This window comes from Hypomesus nipponensis, chromosome 15 (genome assembly GCF_054491055.1).
Source record: "Hypomesus nipponensis isolate SF chromosome 15, ASM5449105v1, whole genome shotgun sequence".
Classification (NCBI taxonomy): domain Eukaryota; kingdom Metazoa; phylum Chordata; class Actinopteri; order Osmeriformes; family Osmeridae; genus Hypomesus; species Hypomesus nipponensis.
The window spans coordinates 11,770,001-11,788,990 of NC_140375.1; the positions used below are offsets into that span (position 1 = coordinate 11,770,001).

Genomic DNA, 18,990 nt, shown 5'->3' on the forward strand with positions numbered 1-18,990 from the left:
AACTCACATTAGCCTTTTCACTAACCCCTTGTCTCTCACACTCTCTCTCATGCCCTCTATAACTCTGTGGCGTAGAGCCCAGTCAGTAAGTATGGATTCCTGGATGGCATGCCTCTGCACTATAATGTGTATGACTGTGTGTTTTCCTTCCCTCTGCCTGAGAACACATGTGATGGATGTGATGATTTTTGTTTCCAGTTCACACAGATGTGTATATTTTTCTTAAAGGAGAAATAAAGTAGCTTTCACTTTAACTTAATTTAGCGTGTTCCTCAGGTTTTGAATGATTCTTTTCCTTTTTGGGGGATGTAGTACCTGAGGCTCCAGACCGCCCCACTATCTCCATGGCGACAGAGAGTTCTGTATACGTCACGTGGATCCCAAGGGCCAATGGGGGCTCTCCTATCACGGCGTTCTGCGTGGAGTACCGGAGAGGCCGCAGTGCAGACTGGGTCGTGGCTGCCGACAACATCTCCCCTCTCAAGCTGTCTGTTGAGGTCCGCAGCCTTGAGCCTGGTGAGGCCAAACAATGATACCACATCAAATACGGCCTCACGCCTCCAATTCTTCAGTTCGCTTCGTCTTTTACCCACGAAAACGGATACATGCTTGATACATCTCCCGGCAAGCTACTGGGCCACTGCCAACACCGTCTGATGGTCAGAGTATTGTCCGTGTGTCCATCTATAGGCTCCACCTTCCGGTTCCGTGTCAAGGCTATGAACATGTTTGGGGCCAGTCCTCACAGCATCCCCTCCAAGCCCTACCAGGTGTCTCCCGGCAGCCCCCCCTTCTCTGACAGGCCCGTGGCCGGACCTCACATCTCCTCCACAGACGCCGTCAGCGACACACAGATCATGCTGCGCTGGACTGTGAGTGGCCCCGCCGCACACACTCGCACACACACACACGCACACACTCGCACACACACGCACACACTCGCACACACACACACAAACTTGCACGCACGCACACACGCACACCCCCCCCCCACCCCCCCAACCCCCGCATATTAACATGTGCACGCACAAACATACACACGCATCACCATGCGGACACGCACTCATATACGAACGTGCATATGTGCGCACGTTATCCGCATGCACGTGCACGAGTCATCCAGCTGGAGGAATAATGTGATAGCCCTCTTCCAGATGGGCTGCTGCTGGGTTTGATGTAGAGGGGAGCTGCCTGCATCTCTGCTGGAGGAGACTTAATCAGGCCTGTAATGGGCCTGTAGCCAGCCTGATTAGAGCACTGTTCCAGCAAGAGATTAGGAGGCCCTGTCCGCATACTGTAGGTCTGGGCTGAGCCCACCGGAAAGCTATTTATACGTTGTTACGAAGGCACTCTGAGACATGTTCCTACCACAGATGGATCCAGCTCCCCTCACTGTACTGTACGTGTTCTCTGTGTATGTCTTAGGGATCTCTGCTCAATGTTGTTGTGTTGACCAGGAATGGGAGCCAGCTTCTCAATACCAGTCTGTTGTTGTCTTTTACCCAGTACACTCCCTCCAGTAACAACAACACACCCATCCAAGGCTTCTATATCTACTATCGGCCCACAGACAGTGACAACGACAGTGACTACAAGCGGGATGTGGTTGATGGTGAGTTTTAGGAGTGTGTGTGTTTGTGTGTCTGTGTGTTTGTGTTTGCCAGCAGCCCCAGCTTAGTGTCTGGGTGGAATTGCTAGAGGGAGGGGAGGAGCCCTCTTTGTATAGGGGAGGAGCCAGGGTCATCTGGCTGTTTGATGTGTGGCAAGGGCTGTGCCTGGGCAATGAGGCAGCCCTGTGATGTGTTTTTAATAAATGGCTGCTTGCTAATGGCCCTGAACTGAAAGGTGAGCCTAGCCGTGTGGGGAGGGGAGGAGGGGGAGGGGGAGGGGGCTCAGGTTTGCTACGAGGAATGTTGTACAGAGGAGTCTCCGCCCCCTTTCCCTTTTCTCCGCCCACCTCCTCCAACCTCTTAACCTTTGTCTCTCCCAGGGCGCCTGCCTGTCAGGAAGCCTCTCTCTCTCTCACACACACACACATACTCTCTCTCTCTCTCTCTCTCTCTCTCTCTCTCTCTCTCTCTCTCTCTCTCTCTCTCTCTCTCTCTCTCTCTCTCTCTCTCTCTCTCCCATGCCTGTGGCCTGTCAGTGTAACATGCCTGCCTGCCTGGTCTGTTGGCAGGTTCCTCCAGATAAGCCCTCTCATAGGCTGCTTTCAAGCTGCCCTCTTATCTGTGTTCAGATGTGTGTTTAGCAATTCTGTGTTTGAACACGACGCCAAGCGTGGGTTGGTGTTTATTTGTGTACGAAGAGGTCATGCTTTTCATGTTGATATAGATCAGCCATATTGAATAGGCCAAAGAGGCAAACTGTCTCCCGGGTTCAGTAGCATTCAGCTGTTTAGATATCCATTGTTGTTATACCAAAGGAACGATAAGAAATGACAACATGTTGTTGTTGTTGATGTTATAGCCCACAGATTATTTAGGCCTAGTTTCATTTAAAGGTTCTGTTCGTTTTTCCATGTAGACCCGTGTACAATATGAATGCAGTGCACATGGTGTGTGTGGGAGCTCAGCGGTGCTCTGTGTCCACATGGCTCCATAGTGTTTTTATGCACTGTGTGTGTGTGTGTGTGTGGGTGTGTTTGTGGGTGTGTGTGTGTGTGTGTGTGTGGGTGGGTGGGTGGGTGTGTGTGTGCGTGCGTGCGTGTGTGTGTGTGCGTGTGTGTAGTAGGAATACTGGAGGACGGCCAGAACAAACATAAAGCTGCCATATATGGAGCTTGTCTGGAGTAAAGCAACTGTCTGGGCCCTGGTGGGACGGCCTGAGAAAGGAGGGGGGAAGCGAGCGAGAGAGAGACAGAGAGAGAGACAGAGAGAGAGAGAGAGAGAGAGAGAGAGACAGAGAGAGAGACAGAGAGAGAGAGAGAGAGAGAGAGAGAGAGAGAGAGAGAGAGAGAGAGAGAGAGAGAGAGAGAGAGAGAGAGAGAGAGAGAGAGAGAGAGAGAGAGGGGTATAAGGAATAAGGAAATAAGAGTGGAAGACAGCATGAAAGAAAAACACACCCTAGAGCTTGAGCGTGAAATAAAGAGAGTGTGTGTTTGAGAGAGAAACATTGATTCATGGAGAGAGGGAGCTCGGGGTTATTGCTAGTCTGAATCATCATGAGCTTTGAAAGGAAGCCCATTTTTTGACCTTTGCCCCTCTCTCCCTTCTTTTCTTTTTCTCTCCTTCCGTCTTCACCTCTCTCTCTCTCTCTCTCTCTCTCTCTCTCTCTCTCTCTCTCTCTCTCTCTCTATCTCTCTCTCTCTCTCTCTCTCTCTCTCTCTCTCTCTCTCTCTCTCTCTCTCTCTCTCTCTCTCTCTCTCTCCAGGTAACCAACAGTGGCATCTAATTGGCCATCTCCAGTCAGAAACCTCCTACGACATCAAGATGCAGTGTTTTAACGATGGGGGAGAGAGCGAATACAGCAATGTCATGATCTGTGAGACCAAAGGTACAGCACACACACATGTACACACACACACACACACAATGGACTGCAAAGGAAATGACTCACAGCATAGGACAACAAACCTTTACTTTAGCTGAAGTCCAGGCTTGTTGCCATAAAGGCTATAACTTTAATGACGGGTATGATAGCCATAATTACAGATAGCTACAGTATGTATTTCTTTTTTTTTTTGTGACATAAGACACCAAACAATGGCTGGCATTGTTTTGTTCCCAACTCTGTTATTGTATGTTCGTGCTATTTGATAAAAGGGTGCTTTTTACATCCTCCCCTCCCCCTTCTCCGTTACAGCACGCCAGCCCCCAGGGGTCCCCAGCCAGGCCCCCATCACCATGCCCCCCTACCCCCTGGACCCCCCTAGCGCTCCGGGTGGCCTGCTCTACCTGATTGTAGGCTGCGTTCTGGGGGTGATGGTGCTCATCCTTTTAGTGTTCATCGCCATGTGCCTGTGGAGGAATCGCCAGCAGAACAGCATGCACAGTACGTTTGTACAGACAAGCTCGGGGGCCTCCTCCGCTCACCATATGGAGAGCACACCCGTGCCTTTTGGCAAGGACGTCTCACTGGCTGGTTTCTAACCGTCTCTTTTCCTGCACTCTCTCTTTTTGGCTCTCCCTTTGACCCATCCCTCCACCGCTGCTGTATTCCCCTCCGCACTTGCTCGCCTCCTCTTTCACCTCTCCCGTTCTCGCTATATTCCCCCTCCCCCTCTCTTGCCCACCTCTCTTTCACACTCTCTTTTCTTGGCACGACCCCCCCTCTCTCGCTCTTCATCGCGACCTCTCTTTCTCTCGCCGTAGAATACGACCCCCCGGGCTACCTGTACCAGCCGGCAGAGATGAACGGCCACGTTCTGGAGTACACCGCTCTGCCGGGCACCAGTCGCATCAACGGGGGCGTCCACGGGGGCTACGGGCACAATGGGCCCATGCTGCCCCAGGGCTGTCATCACCTCCACCACAAGCTGCCCAACGGCCTGGCACTTTTGAACGGCTCGGTCGCCATGTACCCGCCGGGCCACCCACACAGCCACGATGGCACGCTGCCCCGGAACACGATGGAGTACGAGCACTCGCACCCTCACCACCATCATAACGTGAGTGGAGGTAGCCCAGCTGTCCATTTCAGGCCTCACGTGTGCACACACTGACACACGTGCAGTACACGCTTTTTCCTCTGTCGACTTTAAAGTGGTGTTGGGGGTTGTTTTGCGTCAAGGGTGGAGGGATGTACACAGCACTGGCCCAGACAGACTCGCCTGACTGCATGAGCTGCCAGAACTTCTGCAACAACAACAGGTGAGAAGACAGACGGAGCTTCCTGGGTTTAGACTTAGAGTTCCTTTTCTGGGAAGCCACACTTCACAGACCATGTGTCGAGAAGCCCCCTGGCGTCCGCCAGTCCTTCCCTGCCTTATTACACCCCTATTAGACCTCACAGTCCTTGACCCTACGCTCCACTCAGCTTTGGGATGATAACCCAACACCCCCCCCCCATCCTCTCATCTCCCCTCACATCCCCATTTCCCCTCCCGACAGGCCTGTTTATGTACTTAAATGTCTCCAACATCACAGTTTACTCTGCGTGCACCCAGCCAGTGAACCTAATGAGCCCTCTGTTTATTTACCTCTGAGTGGGCCGGGAAGAAGGGGGAGAGGCGGCACCATGAAATGAGGAGGTTCCGATAGAGGTGGGGTGGGGGGGGGGGGGGCGGTAGGAGACTTGGTTTCTCTGATTGAGTGTGAGAGAGAGAGGGATAGAATCTGCACCTCAACATGTCGGTTATCCCCCCCACTCCCCCCCACCCACCCCCCTCTTCTCCTCGATGAAGCAGAAACAAGCCAGCTGTGTCAGACGAGGCCTATTGTATATAAGTGGCTCCTCATAGACCTGCCATCTGTGGTGTACGTTGGAAGGAGTTTGCACAAACGTTCTCATGCCTGCCTGAAAGCTCCCCACGTTATGGAAAGGGGGGCCTCTGGGTAGGATGACCTGTGGTGTGCGACTGACCATCGGCGAACCGAGCGGCCCTTGGCGACGCGCGCGCGCTGTGTGTGAGAGGACAAGTCTCTTATTGTCTCCATGCCTGTCTCGGTTCCAGCAGATGTTACACCAAGACCAACGGCACGTTCTCCGGCGGCACTCTGCCCCTAATGCACCGCGTGGCGCCGTGCCAGCAGGACGGCCTGGAGATGGTGCCCCTGGGCCAGGCCTCGTCGCATTGCCAGCGCCCTGACAGCCAGCAGCTGCTCCCTGGGGACGCGGACCCGGACCCGGAGGCAGGGGAACATCCGCTGGAGGACAGGGACTCGTCTCCCTCCCTGTCCCAGCTCTCCTGTTGTCAGGTCGGGGTGCACGAGACCTGCTCCAGAGAGAACACAGGTGAGATCCCCAGGAGGGACTGGAAGCAAAGCGACATAGAACATATCGCTCGCTCTTAAGGGTACACTGCAACAGCAGGTGATGGTGGAAATTGCGGGCGGCCATTTTGTCTGTGGTGTGTGAACTGACTTGGTGTCTGCCCCCTGTCTGTGTGCAGTGGAGGAGGATCCTCAGAGTGTGGACTCGGATGGGCCTGTGGTCTGCTGGGAAAGCCTGGGCCTGAGCCTGCCTGACTTGGACTGTAAGGAGAAGAGAGGCTGGATCTCCAACAGCAGTCTGGCCGGAGATCTCATCCAGCCCAGCCCACAGGAGGTCTGAAAACACACATTATAGTTCGAGCAGACACACACACACACACACACAAAGACGCTCTCTTGCACACACACACACACGCTCCCAAGGAGCGGTCGAGAAACAAGGGAGACAGACAAAGAGATCAAAGGAGGGGAAAATGCGTTCTTTGGGAAAAGAAGATTTTGAGCTGGCATGGTCAGAGACACTGTGTGACATGGTGACAAGGACACTAAACTGGCTGTGGACTACACTGGGACACCCAGCATGGAGAGGCAGAGAGAGACGGAGAGACAGAACGCCACACGGAGAGCGGAGAAGCAGATGGAGGGAAGTGAGACAGAGAGAGATCAAGACTCAAAACCGAAACTTTAACCCAACGAAGGGAGGACCCTTAAAAAAGATTTTAAAAACTCTTTAGATTACTTATTTATTTTTTTGTAGTAGAAAAATATTATTTCATATGAATGTATCTGTTTTAAGAAAAAAGTTTGTCTTTTATATTATTTATGCCTTCTGGATGAGAAATGCCTTTTATTTTTTTGTTGTTTTATGTGTTGTTTTGTGTTCCACACAGTGTGGAGATTAGCAACTCTATGTGTAAAGTTTTGTAATAATATAAAGAGAAGATATGGAAGAGTAAAGATCCTACTTTCAATGTCTCTCTGTCCTCCTCCCTTTCTTTGTTTTCAGCTGCAGATGAATGAATGTCATAGTAGAGTTCACTAGCCACAGTCCCGGCCCAGAGATATTTCGGTTTTTGTCAGCTCTTTGATGCGGTTCTTCGCCGCTCTGTTCCCCTGCGCTGACCCCTGAAGGAGAGGGTGGGGAGGACACACACACACACCCTGCACTGTTCCGAGGCTTCTCTGCTCCGCTGAGTGCTCCATAGGTCCTGGGATTTACACAAAACTCACTGTTCCTTTGACTGCACTAATGACCCCACCCCCCCATCCCCAATCTGTTGGAGAACTGGATGCAGTTATGTTAAAGCACCGTTTATCACTCAAGGCCCAAACAGAGCTTTATCTTCTGTTTGCCTAGCCATTATGGTCTTCTCTAATCCTGTCTGACATAGCTTGTAAGTTATGCATCCGATACTCTATCTTGTGGGAATATATCCATGATTTCTTAAGGCCCTGCTGATCCGTCGGTGATCTCTTGTGCTGATGTCCACACAGTTGGCCTTGTGAAATGTTGGAGCCTCACTGAGACAGTAGGCGGGACGCACAGCCACCGTCAGCAGCTTCTGTGCCATGACTGCACAGCCTCCGATCCTTTAGCAAGGACCCCAGGATCTCTGGGTTTGAAGAGGCGGTGCAGTTGCTAGCAGACTGATGTGAGAGCCATGAGTAGATGACAGGGTTGGGTGTGCTTCAGTAGAGACAACTGCGGCGGAGCGCAACAGCTTGATGCCTGGTGCCTGTCTGCCAGGGATGGGGCCAGTCCAGGCTGCCAGTCCTCAGGCTCTGGCACGCCCGGCAGTCCTCCTACCCTGATGGTCGTCTGGATATTCCTGGCAGCTCCGGCTCGATTCCCTGGCAGTCAGCCGTGGCACGTGTGCTTCCGTATGTTATTTTGGTCAGAAGATGAGCTGCTCCACTGCTAAGACTGCCAACAGCAGAGAACAGAGTTGTCTTAAGCTCTGTCTCTGTCTCCCAGGCAGTGTCTGTCTGTCGGTCTGTCTCTGTGTTCCTCCGGGAGATTAGCCCCATGGCTGTCTGGAGAATTAGTCACACTGAGAATGAGGCTGTCAGATGGACTGCATCCAAGTATAGAGTGACTAAAAGTTCTGGGTCTGGAAACTACTTGATGCTGTCAAACCACTGATCTTAGACAGCTCTGGAACAAACCCGTACAGAGATTGCTGGCTACTGAATGTGATTTAAAAAATTGCCCGAGGATTTATTTGTGAATTTTCGAGGGTTCATCCTGGCTTGGTGCGCTATCACTAGAGGAATAGAGGGAGGAGGACAATAGATGGGAAATGAAGCTTGAAATGACAGAGGAACTAAATGGCGTCCTCGGGGAAAGATGGTGACAGATGTGGGCTGAGCTCCTGAGATGGAGATAGGAGGAGGGTTTGTCTCCAAACCAGCGTCCGCTCCATCTCCCACGTCCGTCCTTCGACACCGTCCCCCCAGGCCCCGCCCCGGACCCTCTGCCCACGCCGCTCCACCCCTTCATTAGGGCCCACAGGAACAAGCCCGGCCATTGTCTGCCCCTGGAATGCCTGCCCCCTTCTGCAGAGCGGACCTGTTCACGCCAAGTCCCTCCCCACGGTTCCTCCGTCTCTGTCCTCCCTCCACACTCTCAGCAGAGGGATACAATTCTCATGCATTGTTCCTTCTTAACCAACTTGGTTGAACCTCCGAGCCATTGTATCTTTGAGGTGTCCCAAACCACGAGTTCAACTGTGGTCAGATGAACTCCCACCATCTTTCTTGCAGGATCAAGCTTGTGATGAGGTCATAACCAACCATCCATTAAACAAATCATCTATGAGCTAAACAAGGAATTCCTGTCTGCTTACAAAAAAGATGTGTCCTGAAACAGAATTGATCGAACCAAGTGCACAGTCTTGTATGTTCAAGTTTTTAACCCAATCTTCCGTGTATATTTGTCTTGCACAACTGAATACTTCAAATCCGTAGCAATAACGCTCTCAGGAGTCTTATTTTCCAAAGTATGAAACCTCTGGTCCCACGGCTTGCCATGACAATACCTTTCAGTGTGACATCACTCTGCTCCGGGTCTATAATAAACCTGTTGATGACAAGCAGGCTGGGGCTGCTAACCTCAGCTGACCTTCAGAGGGTTATGAGACAGCATGCAAGCCCGGCTTACCTCAGATTTAGAGTCGTTTCACAAGCCTTACTATAAATCCGGTGTTGTTACGTGTATTTCTATTAACTCCTTCAAAAAACGAGTTATGATGCATTTGTTTTGCACACGTGTTTGGTTGACAATATTGGTTTCTTGGGTTCTACTTCCTGTCCCAACTGTCAGTCATTCAGAGGATCCGGACTGAGAAGTTACATTGTGGAATGTGTTGAAGAAATGTGGCCGCCAGCAATGTGCTCTTTACAATGTTGGGATGTTTTAAACTGCTCTAGGTATGGACCAGCGGGGCACAGTCTCTCATTATAGTAGAACGATAATGATGGCCATGAATAAGCAAAAATAACTAGCACAGCTAGAAGCGCTATTGTGGAAAGAATTCTATTTTTGTTTTAATCATTAGAGGATACATGGAAACAGATTGCTGGCATATATTTCAAAAGAAATTTGATTTTTATCAAACTGTCCACATAGTTTTTGGTATCAACATCCCCAACATAATTGAGTAATGTTTACACAGGTTAGCAAAGTCACTATAAAGGTCTATAAAATATGACCTCAAGGCTCCATATGTTACATCTACAGTATGATACAGTTACTGCAAATACATAATTTAATCACAAATCAGTGCTATATAGAACCATTCATCTTGATTGAGATTTCTTTTCTCTCACTAATGCAGAGACAGAACACAGGTGAACCCAACTTTGAAACACTAACACAAGGACGTCGAAACACGAATATAAACCACCTTGAGCAGGATCAAAAAGACCAAAAGCTACCACGTCACCCTTGCCATTGGCTCTTATTCTTCCTCTACGTCAACATGGGTGAAGTAGAAGGTGATCTTGGCACCTTCGTCCGCGTCATACAGGGCCTGGCAGGTGTAGGTACCCTCGGCTCCCCAGGACAGCTGCTCGATCAGCAGGGAGGAGGTGTTGGGCATCACGCTCACCAGACCCAGGCTGGACGTGAGGGGCTGCAGTTTGGGCCCCTGCCCGTAGTTGTAGGCCAGGGCCTGGTTGCTCTGGGTGCCAGGTTGGGTGAAGCCCCAGATGAAGATGGTGGGCAGGGTGGAGCCGCACTCCAGGGTAACGGAGCCACCCAGCACACCTCTGACCCGCAGGCGGATGTATTCCACCTCCTCAGGATCCATGATCTCCAGACCTGACAACCCAAACACAGGCTAGTTACAATCTATTTTGAAAAGCCCCTGTAGACCATCTGCAGACCACATTGGACCATCAATAGGCCAGATTATTAACAGAATGTCAATTACAACACAGCTGATTTATAACAACTGCTAAGGGTTAGATATTGCATCAGTTGACAGTTATTTACCATTTGTTAAAAGTTTATATAAAAATAATCATAATGACTCTCCAAGTAAAGTGTTACCCGGAGGCCAAACTGATGATGATACCATCCGTCCAAGTTTCTGATTTGAAATGAAAGTCTCCACTTTGGATATGTTTATCTCTAACCTGCTTTCTTTAATACACAGTGGGACAGTAAAGATGAGTTACATCTACTAAGATGGTGCCTCAGAGCCTTGCCAGAGTACTGCTCTCAGATGGAATGGAGCTGACACATCACACTCCCCAAGCTCAGATGTTTTGATGTCGATCTCTCGTGGAACGGTTCCCCGGGCCTATCCAAAAGAATACTGACTGAGCCAACACTTTGGAGTTGAGTCTAATTGAATACATACACTCCTTTGTCTCCCCACGACCTGTTTCAATAGACTGATTTATCACCAATCGCTCTCCAACTAATATTTATATATATATATATATATATATATATATATATATATATATATATATATATATATATATAAATATAGTGCAGGAGAGGCAGATTTGGGGATTTGAAAACAGCCACATCTACTTTGTCCTGTTTGCATGTCAGACAGATCCCCCTCTCTGTAAGATTTCAAAGTCTTACCTTACCTTGCATGGGAAGAGCCAGTAAGCAAAGGAGCAGACAGATGCAGGGAATCCTCGTCAGGGTCCCCATGGTCCTGCAAACCTCTGACAGACGCGAGTGGATATCTGGAGACGGCAGTTGTTTAAAGCATATTGCAGTGGTAAAGCGTTGTCTCCTCTCCAGTCCACACTGGCATTCACAGTCGAAATGACGGAGAGAGCCAGGGGAACTGACAGGGGATTCTTTGGAACTACATCTGATTCAGTTTGAATTATTCATCAATGCCTTCACAGTCTAGTCTCTCCATTCCGCACGCCTTTTCCAGCTCCTCACTCAAGACCGGGCTAATGGTTAGACCTGAGAGAGGCGAGGGTAGGATGTCGGGCTGATGCCACTGCATCATCTATTATTGACTATACTGAAAGGGATAGGCTCTTAGACATTCCATCAGTCTGACCATGGAATGAATACCTGTATTGCTGTGAGATCACTGAACACATCCACTCGCCCACGCACACGTAAATACAACTGAAGTCTTCCTTGAGTTAAGTCAGTCAGACAGCTGTTTAAGATCTGGTATACCCATCTGTGACTGGCTCAGGATGTGGAAGGAGCGAGAGCTTTGACATATTCTTTAAAAAGGCCTACCAAGTCAGAGTTTCTGACGTGTCATTATTTGCATGCAGGCATAAATTTGAGTGGCTGAGTGCCCATGCATCTTAAAATATGCATGAGAGTTTCACATGTGCATGTTACCATATTCATACATTGGACACACAGTTTTCCAGGTTTCAATTGAAGATGTATTCACATTGCTCTACAACACATTGAATTCAGGTAGCACAATAAACGCTGGGTAAATAGAAGAAGTGGGGTGCAAAACGTCTCCAGTGGCCAGCATTCCCCAGAAAAAAAACAACACATTTCTTTTGTCTGTTCTACCAGCCCCAATCAACAGTGCTAGCTTCATAATGACTGCATCTGTAGTCTTGTCTGGCCTCCCTTTCAGTCCAGCTGGCTTGCTGGCTGGTTCCTCAGCCTGCATGTTGCTTTGTGGAGTGCAACCTTGCAAATGCCCATAAACCTGTAGTCACTGGCGGCAATACAGAAGAGGTTTCTAATTAGCAGGGACTTAGTTAGCGCTCTGTTTTTTTTAATTATTATATCTTTTTTTGGGGGGGGGGGGCTATATTTAGAAGACTGCTGGAGGACAGACAGATGTAATAAAAATCCAATATAAAACAACATGGTTTCTGAGGGCAGGATAGGAATGGGTGATGAAAGTTCAGAGATGTGTTGGAGAAATCTTGAAAGGAAGTTGTAAACACATAGCTCAATCTGACATTTTCCCCCAAATGTTTGCCACCACAGACTTGTTTACCATTTTTCAGATGCTTGACCTTTCCCTTTCAACTATGATACATGAGGTACTCACCTGTGAAACATACATTTCTATCAGACCTATTCTTATTCAAATTGGATCCAAACTTCACCCATTAACTAACGTGAATGACATTAAATTATAGGAATCAAACTCAAAGATGGCCTGTAAATCTGTGAAGTAAACTTTTTCACAACTTTTTCACTACATAACTGCCAATTGGTCCCTCACTGGCAGTACTAGTTACGCTCACGAGTGAAAGAAAAAGGAAACCTGATTTGTAATTAATGGGATTGGTAGGCCTGTTGGAGCCACAGCAGACAGACTGACCAAATTCCTTCTGGGTGAAACACATCCCCCCCTTATTAGAGCTGCTTCACATGGTACAACCCTTGAAGCTCACTAGGACCCAACCACATCTGCTGCTGTTGCCTGCACCAAACTGGGAGGCAGAAAGGGGAGGAGCAGGAGACTGGAAAATGTGAGTCGTTGAAAAACAAAACAGTTTGGGATGAGAAGAAAAGAGATGGGGATAGGGGGTACGAGAAGGTGTTTTTGTGAGTCTAATCTCAACCCTCTTAGCCCTGTGAAAGCTTTCAGGTGCAGTGCCCCAGCGAGGAGACACGACCCATCCCAGACTGAGCCATGTTCTTGGCAACAGATGAGAGCATAATCATACCCAGATAGCAGGGTGGTGTGTGGCTCTGATGCATCAGACACAGAACAGCCTCCCTCCTTCACTGTCTGCCCATGTGCCATCCTGCCCATGTGCCATCCTGCCTGCCTGCCTGCCTGCCTACCTGCCTTGGGGTTCGTGCAGCTGAGTAGTGTATGAGAAGACAGCGATGCCACAGGTGGGCCATGAAAGCGAGCTCTGTGATTAGGTGAATCATCATTGTCGTTTGCATGACTCAAAGCAGAAGTAAGCCTCATTTTACCAGACCACCTATACAGTCTCAGTACAGTGTATTACCAAGCCTAAATGAGAGGCTGGAATCTATAGATGAAATCACTGGACCCGTGTTGACCTAAGAGTGATTTGGCGCTACGTTTCCATATACCGTCACATGACTAGTGTTTTCCTTTTCCTGCTCAGTTTGTTCAAGGACGCACTGTACTGTGTGGCCTCTGTGTATGTTTTCATTTGCATGTGTGGTTAATACACTGGGCTGTTCAGTGTCCCGCCATGTTGACTTCCTTCTCCTGCGTGCATTTCTGTGTGTGTGTGTGTGTGTGTGTGCAGAGCTCCATTTGCACAGGCCTCGGTTAAATCTCTAGCAAGCTGCAGCTGTAAGTCTCCCTGCTAGGCCCCCCAGCTCTAGGTTTCTTCTCAGCTGATGGTAGTGTGTGTCGGAGACCACACAGCGAGGAGGTGGAGTGGAGGGAGAGAGAGAGAGAGAGAGAGAGAGAGAGAGAGAGAGAGAGAGAGAGAGAGAGAGAGAGAGAGAGAGAGAGAGAGAGAGAGAGAGAGAGAGAGAGAGAGAGAGAGAGAGAGAGAGAGAGAGAGAGAGGAGAGAGAGAGAGGAGGGGCTTGCAGGACTGTAGTAGCGCCTGGAGACTGGTTCACATATATTTATGCTCTATCATCACTTATCTGCCAGGCACGCAGAGCCAAGCCACGCAGACAGAGTGGTCTGGGCCTTTGTTGCTACACAGCACACCGGCCCACCTTTTTTACCTCCATTTCCCTCCTGGCTCACTCCTCATCTTACAGCCTGGATCTTCTGGATGTAGGGCCTTTCTCCAGCAGAGGCCCTGCAGAGGCCCCCACCTGACTCACTTCCCAGATCACAACCTCCACAGTTGACTGGCCTTGGGACAGGGACAGGAGAAAGGGGCCCAGCAGTGAACTTCAGAGCCCTCAGAGTTGGGGCAGTAAATATTTCTGAACTAGCAGTTTCAAGCTTAATGTGTCACTCTTAATTTATTCATGAGAATTCAGAACACGCAAAATTTGACACTGGAGTAAAAAAAACTTACAAAATAGCAATTGACCTGAAGGAATTGAAATGTTCCTGGTGCAGACAAACACACTTTAAACAGACAGCAAATATAACTTGTTCATCCTAAGCCAATACCTAAAGCCATTAAGTCAGCCATGTTGCTGTTTCTTTAGTCAGAGACGTTAATATCTGAGCTAAAGGCCCACACTGAGTTGTCTGAACAGCACCACTCAGCTTAGTAATGATTGAGAGGGCTTGCGGCCTGTCAGCGGAGGGCTGCAGGTTCTGAATGGATGAGCTTAACTGACTTTCAAAGGGCCATACAGTAGATGTGTTCCCTAGCCTGCCAAGTCAAGGCCACACTAGAGTGAGTTTTATAGTCAAGCTGACCTGCCGGTGGGAGAGAGGAGGAAGGCTTGTGACTCTGTATGTCATGTGTGTTTGAGTGAACGTGTGAACCAGGGAACCTAGGGAGGGCGGTGCAGAAGCGTCCCCCTTCTTGTGAGGCGGAAAGCAGGTTCATGTAAGGGAACGTGTGTGAAGTGCTGGACAAGCTGACCCGAAAAGGGCCAGATGGGGATTGGGCTTTTAAGCACCGCAGAGGCCTTCTGCAAACAACATGTGGAAAGGCTTTGGTGTCTAATGAAGCGTGGAGCGTTTATGTACTGCACGCATACTCGACCACTGTCACTCAGGATAACCGGGAGCTACTCGACCATGCACAGTCAGGACAGCGACCACTGCCAGCAAGGAGCACCACATCTTTCCCTTAGTGCCCCTCCTCCTGTCTCCCCCCTCGAGACACTCCTACTGCTCCTGGTTCAGCTGTATAATGTACTGTAGCTCATACCCACAATCCTCTCTGAGCAGATGGTGCCGCACAGGACCCTTTGTTTTTCACTGTCCACCAGAGCAGCTGAGGTTGTAGACCAAAAGGACCAGAGAGAGCAGAGATAAAGACCAGTGAGACTAGAAAGAGACAAGAGAGAGAGAGAAATTTATTTTTTCGTATATTCTCCTCTATCAACCCTACTTTGTCGTTCTACACGTGTATCTCTATGAAGCACTGCCTAGAACATGTATACATATATGTATGAAAAGAGTCCACAAAGTTCAAGGATGTACACAAATAGACATTTCTTTATCTGAGGAAATATGTAAAAGAAAATACTGGAACTATTAGTCATCATTGAGGAGGATACAGGAGACAGCATGCCTCAAGGCCATGAGTCCAAGATATTCTAGGGTTAATGATAGCTCCTTTATCATGTCAAGAGTGAGACAGATACTCCTCTTTCAACTGCCTCCAAATCAAATCACTCCCCTCAGAGTTGAGCTCCTTTGGAAACACTGATCGCCGCTCTCTCTCTCTGATCTAGGGTACTGTAGTTCCAGTTTCATAGCTTGCTGGCCATTATGCACAATTAGCCCTCCAACCCCACTCTTACTTCTTGTGATTCAATGGATAAGCGCCATGGTGTGTGTCTAATCTGTCAGAGATCTAGACGGCTCTCAGAGAGAGAGAGAGAGAGAGAGAGAGAGAGAGAGAGAGAGAGAGAGAGAGAGAGAGAGAGAGAGAGAGAGAGAGAGACAGAGAGACAGAGAGAGAGAGAGAGAGAGAGAGAGAGAGAGAGAGAGAGAGAGAGAGAGAGTAGAACTCCTCTCCTCTATTCAAGAGCTAAGTCATTCAACTACAGCAGTCATCACCTGCACCTCTTGAATGAGAAATAATTAAATTCATGCCTTTAGCATAGCGAACATTAGTTCTAAGTTACGTCTGAAAGCTCTGAATGATGGCTAGTCTTCTGTAAATGCATTTTGGGGTTTTAGAGCCTTTGTGCACAGCACATTTCAAACCCCAAGATTGTTCCTTTTATTTAGGTCCACTCATAAGATGGACCTATATAAATTCACTCCTCTGGTGTTAAATTGGCCCTTTGAGATTTGCTGCATGACTATAATTTTGGTCGATTTGTAAATTCCTCTCCATTTATTGACATCAATATTACTGTATGCTGGTATGTAATCCCAATGAGAGGATACATTCTACACAAACAGCCATGAAAACTGGGAGCACTTTATCGGAAACCCATCATTCCACAGTTTGTATTACTCTCAATGGTAACCAGACCACATGTCTAACCATGACAGGACCTGAAATGTACAATGACAATATGCTCCTCCTCAGGAGCGTAAAGACACATGCATTCACCCACATGGGAGGGGGAAGTAAACACATCTTTGAGGGATGGCACAAGGAATCCCTTCCAACAGAGACATCCTCCTTAAGGGAACACAAGATACTTTTTTTGATGCAGCTTTTTCAGATAAAGACGTTTTGGAGGGAAGGTAAAGACATTAAAGCATTATATTTTTTTGAAAAACAAACTTTAACCCTGGTGTGCCTCCCCCATCTGGAAGCAGTAGAGGGCTTGTCTGAAAGATAAAAACGATATGAATCCCTCCTGGCAATTCGAATATCCAATCTGGAGTCAATTACAGAGAGCAATGCGGGAAGCTGGTTGAAGACACAAGAAACAATATGCTGTGGCCTGGTCCAGAGAATGCATACAAACAACGAACACAACCTACAACACACACGCACACTCCCGCTCTGTGATCCGTGACCTCCGGCATGTGCATAGTCCTCGGTGTCTGATTATGGATTGGTCGAGAGCACATACTGCCGTGTTCCTGCACCACTCACAAACTGTCTTTAACGAGCCACTGATGGGAGTTCCAGGCTAGGCCACTCTTGGCCAGCTGCTCTGTCATGTGGGTAGGGGCAAGGATATCTATGCTATGATAAATTGCCCAGGTTTTCTCCCCAGCTCTACACAGATGCAAAAGCTATGGACAATGGAACAGATAGTCTGCCTAAAGGAACATACATATTTATTTCACATTTTATAAAATGCAACTTTCTGTTGAATATAGATGAGTCTATTTCCCTTCACGTTCAAATATTCTTCTGCCCCCAAATAAAACATCTGCCTTGCAGCCTTAACCCATTCCATTGTGGGACATGAGGAGGGTAAGTGGAATAGCACAAAGTAAAAACAGAGCCAAACCAGGAGGAGAGAATGGGAGAGAGACAAAAGAGTTTAATGGATTCCAGATTGTTTTGCATCTCACGTTGTTTCAGACGAGAACACAGCCGTATGTGTGTTCACTGCATTTGTTTGAGACTTGAGCAAAGCATTTACGGTTCTACTAACTGAAGGTTGTAACTTCAGCAACACCTCAAGACCTCTTAACCTTTTTAGGGTCAAGCTTTTATTCACAAATGGTGCAAAAGACCTCACTGTGTAGCTCCATAAAACTTCACAGACACCCCCTGCACCCCCCACCCCCCCCTCCCTACGCCATTCCCCCAGCCACACGCACACACACACACACGCACACATGCACACGCGCATACAGACTCAAGACATTTCTTAGGTAACATTCTGTTGTTTCAGTACCTGAATTTGAGCAAAACAACTTGTATTGTCAGTTGTGAAAATGATGGTCCTAAAAACACGTGAGCTAATGAACAACAATGATAGCTGAGGCAGAGGGAAGTAGATCACCTCACAAGACATTGAAACAGATCAATTATGGAGCCCATCTAGTTAAGATAGGGAGGGAACTGTGGTGGGTTTAGGATGGGTGTACAGCACGTACTGTGTCAGAGTTGGCGCTCCAGAGCAATGCCTTGTTTGTCTATAACAAGTTGGATTAAGCTTGTTAGTGCTGGGGAGGGCCCACGAGAGAGCATAAGCCCCCTTAGAACCACATTTGTTTTAAAATAAGAAACTAATACCAAGAAGAAATTGGAAGGAAAGTGATGAACAAGATATCAAGTTAAAGTGTGCCATTTGATCCAACAGTAAATAGCTCAAATCTAACCATAATCCCATTGATCTTGTCTATAAATTTGGATACCTGCTTCAAGACTGTGTAAGCCTAGTGTATGAACGATTTCATCTTATTTCAAGAAATGTTTTCATGGATTTGATTCTGCTAAAGAATTGTACAGTACCTTCGTAGGCATCAGAGATATAAATATAGAGGACATACAAATGTGAATAGATTAATGCATTTATATCTACAAATGGTTTATGCAATATCATTATCCTCATCTAAAATATTTGGCAGGATGAAATAAGATTTGCATATCATTACATTTAGACTCTCATTTCATTTCGAGTGATGAGACTATTACCATGATGTCTTAGTCTGTTGCAAGCCAAAATGCCATACACACATTAGTGAAAAAGCTGGAAATCAAATTCACAAACATCACTAAGGATTGCCTTCATGCATGAACGTCTACTTTAGAGCACTTCTGCCATCTGCTGTTTAGTTTGTGAACTATTATTTGCTGCAACAGGAAAACATAGAAGCTACAGGGGTGAATATCATCCATTATAACCCTAGCTGCAAAGAACACATTAATGTCTAACCAAAAAAACATGTTGCTGTGCATGCGAGACTGTTCGATGGCTTATCGGTAGTTCTCAGCTGTATGTTAACAGAATTGTTTGCAGAATGGTGGTGATTGACCACTAGAGAGTGTGTTGAGCTGACTTCTTTACTACAACCACAATGGCAGGGGTATTGTTGTCACCACGGAAACCATTAGTTGCTTGGCAACACACATATCATCTGTGGCGGGTTCTTAAATCGCATCTAATGATGGGAGAGGCCAACATTGGCTTAAGCCAC

General features: G+C 48.0%; 2 protein-coding genes across 4 annotated transcripts in view; one reads left to right on the top strand and one right to left on the bottom strand.

The window, feature by feature from the left end:
* cdon (cell adhesion associated, oncogene regulated) overlaps positions 1–6,848 on the top strand; it is a 28,970-nt gene extending 22,122 nt beyond the window's left edge. For 2 of the 3 annotated variants that reach the window (XM_084675046.1, XM_084675048.1), the window contains exons 12-20: positions 313–516; positions 691–872; positions 1,507–1,612; positions 3,373–3,495; positions 3,805–3,993; positions 4,314–4,609; positions 4,732–4,811; positions 5,615–5,895; positions 6,053–6,848. In XM_084675046.1, coding sequence (XP_084531172.1) covers positions 313–516; positions 691–872; positions 1,507–1,612; positions 3,373–3,495; positions 3,805–3,993; positions 4,314–4,609; positions 4,732–4,811; positions 5,615–5,895; positions 6,053–6,213 — 1,622 coding nt within the window. In that variant the 3' untranslated portion in view covers positions 6,214–6,848. The remainder of the gene's footprint in view (positions 1–312; positions 517–690; positions 873–1,506; positions 1,613–3,372; positions 3,496–3,804; positions 3,994–4,313; positions 4,610–4,731; positions 4,812–5,614; positions 5,896–6,052) is intronic. The other variant, XM_084675047.1, reaches the window with a different exon arrangement.
* A 2,597-nt stretch (positions 6,849–9,445) lies between these two features.
* Positions 9,446–11,128, bottom strand: LOC146257534 (V-set and immunoglobulin domain-containing protein 10-like 2). Its single transcript, XM_084675077.1, has 2 exons — positions 10,980–11,128; positions 9,446–10,194 (listed from the first exon to the last, which is right to left on the bottom strand). The coding sequence occupies exons 1-2, from the start codon at positions 11,044–11,046 to the stop codon at positions 9,833–9,835; spliced, it is 429 nt and encodes a 142-aa protein (XP_084531203.1). The 5' UTR covers positions 11,047–11,128; the 3' UTR covers positions 9,446–9,832.
* Between the last annotated feature and the right edge of the window lie 7,862 nt (positions 11,129–18,990).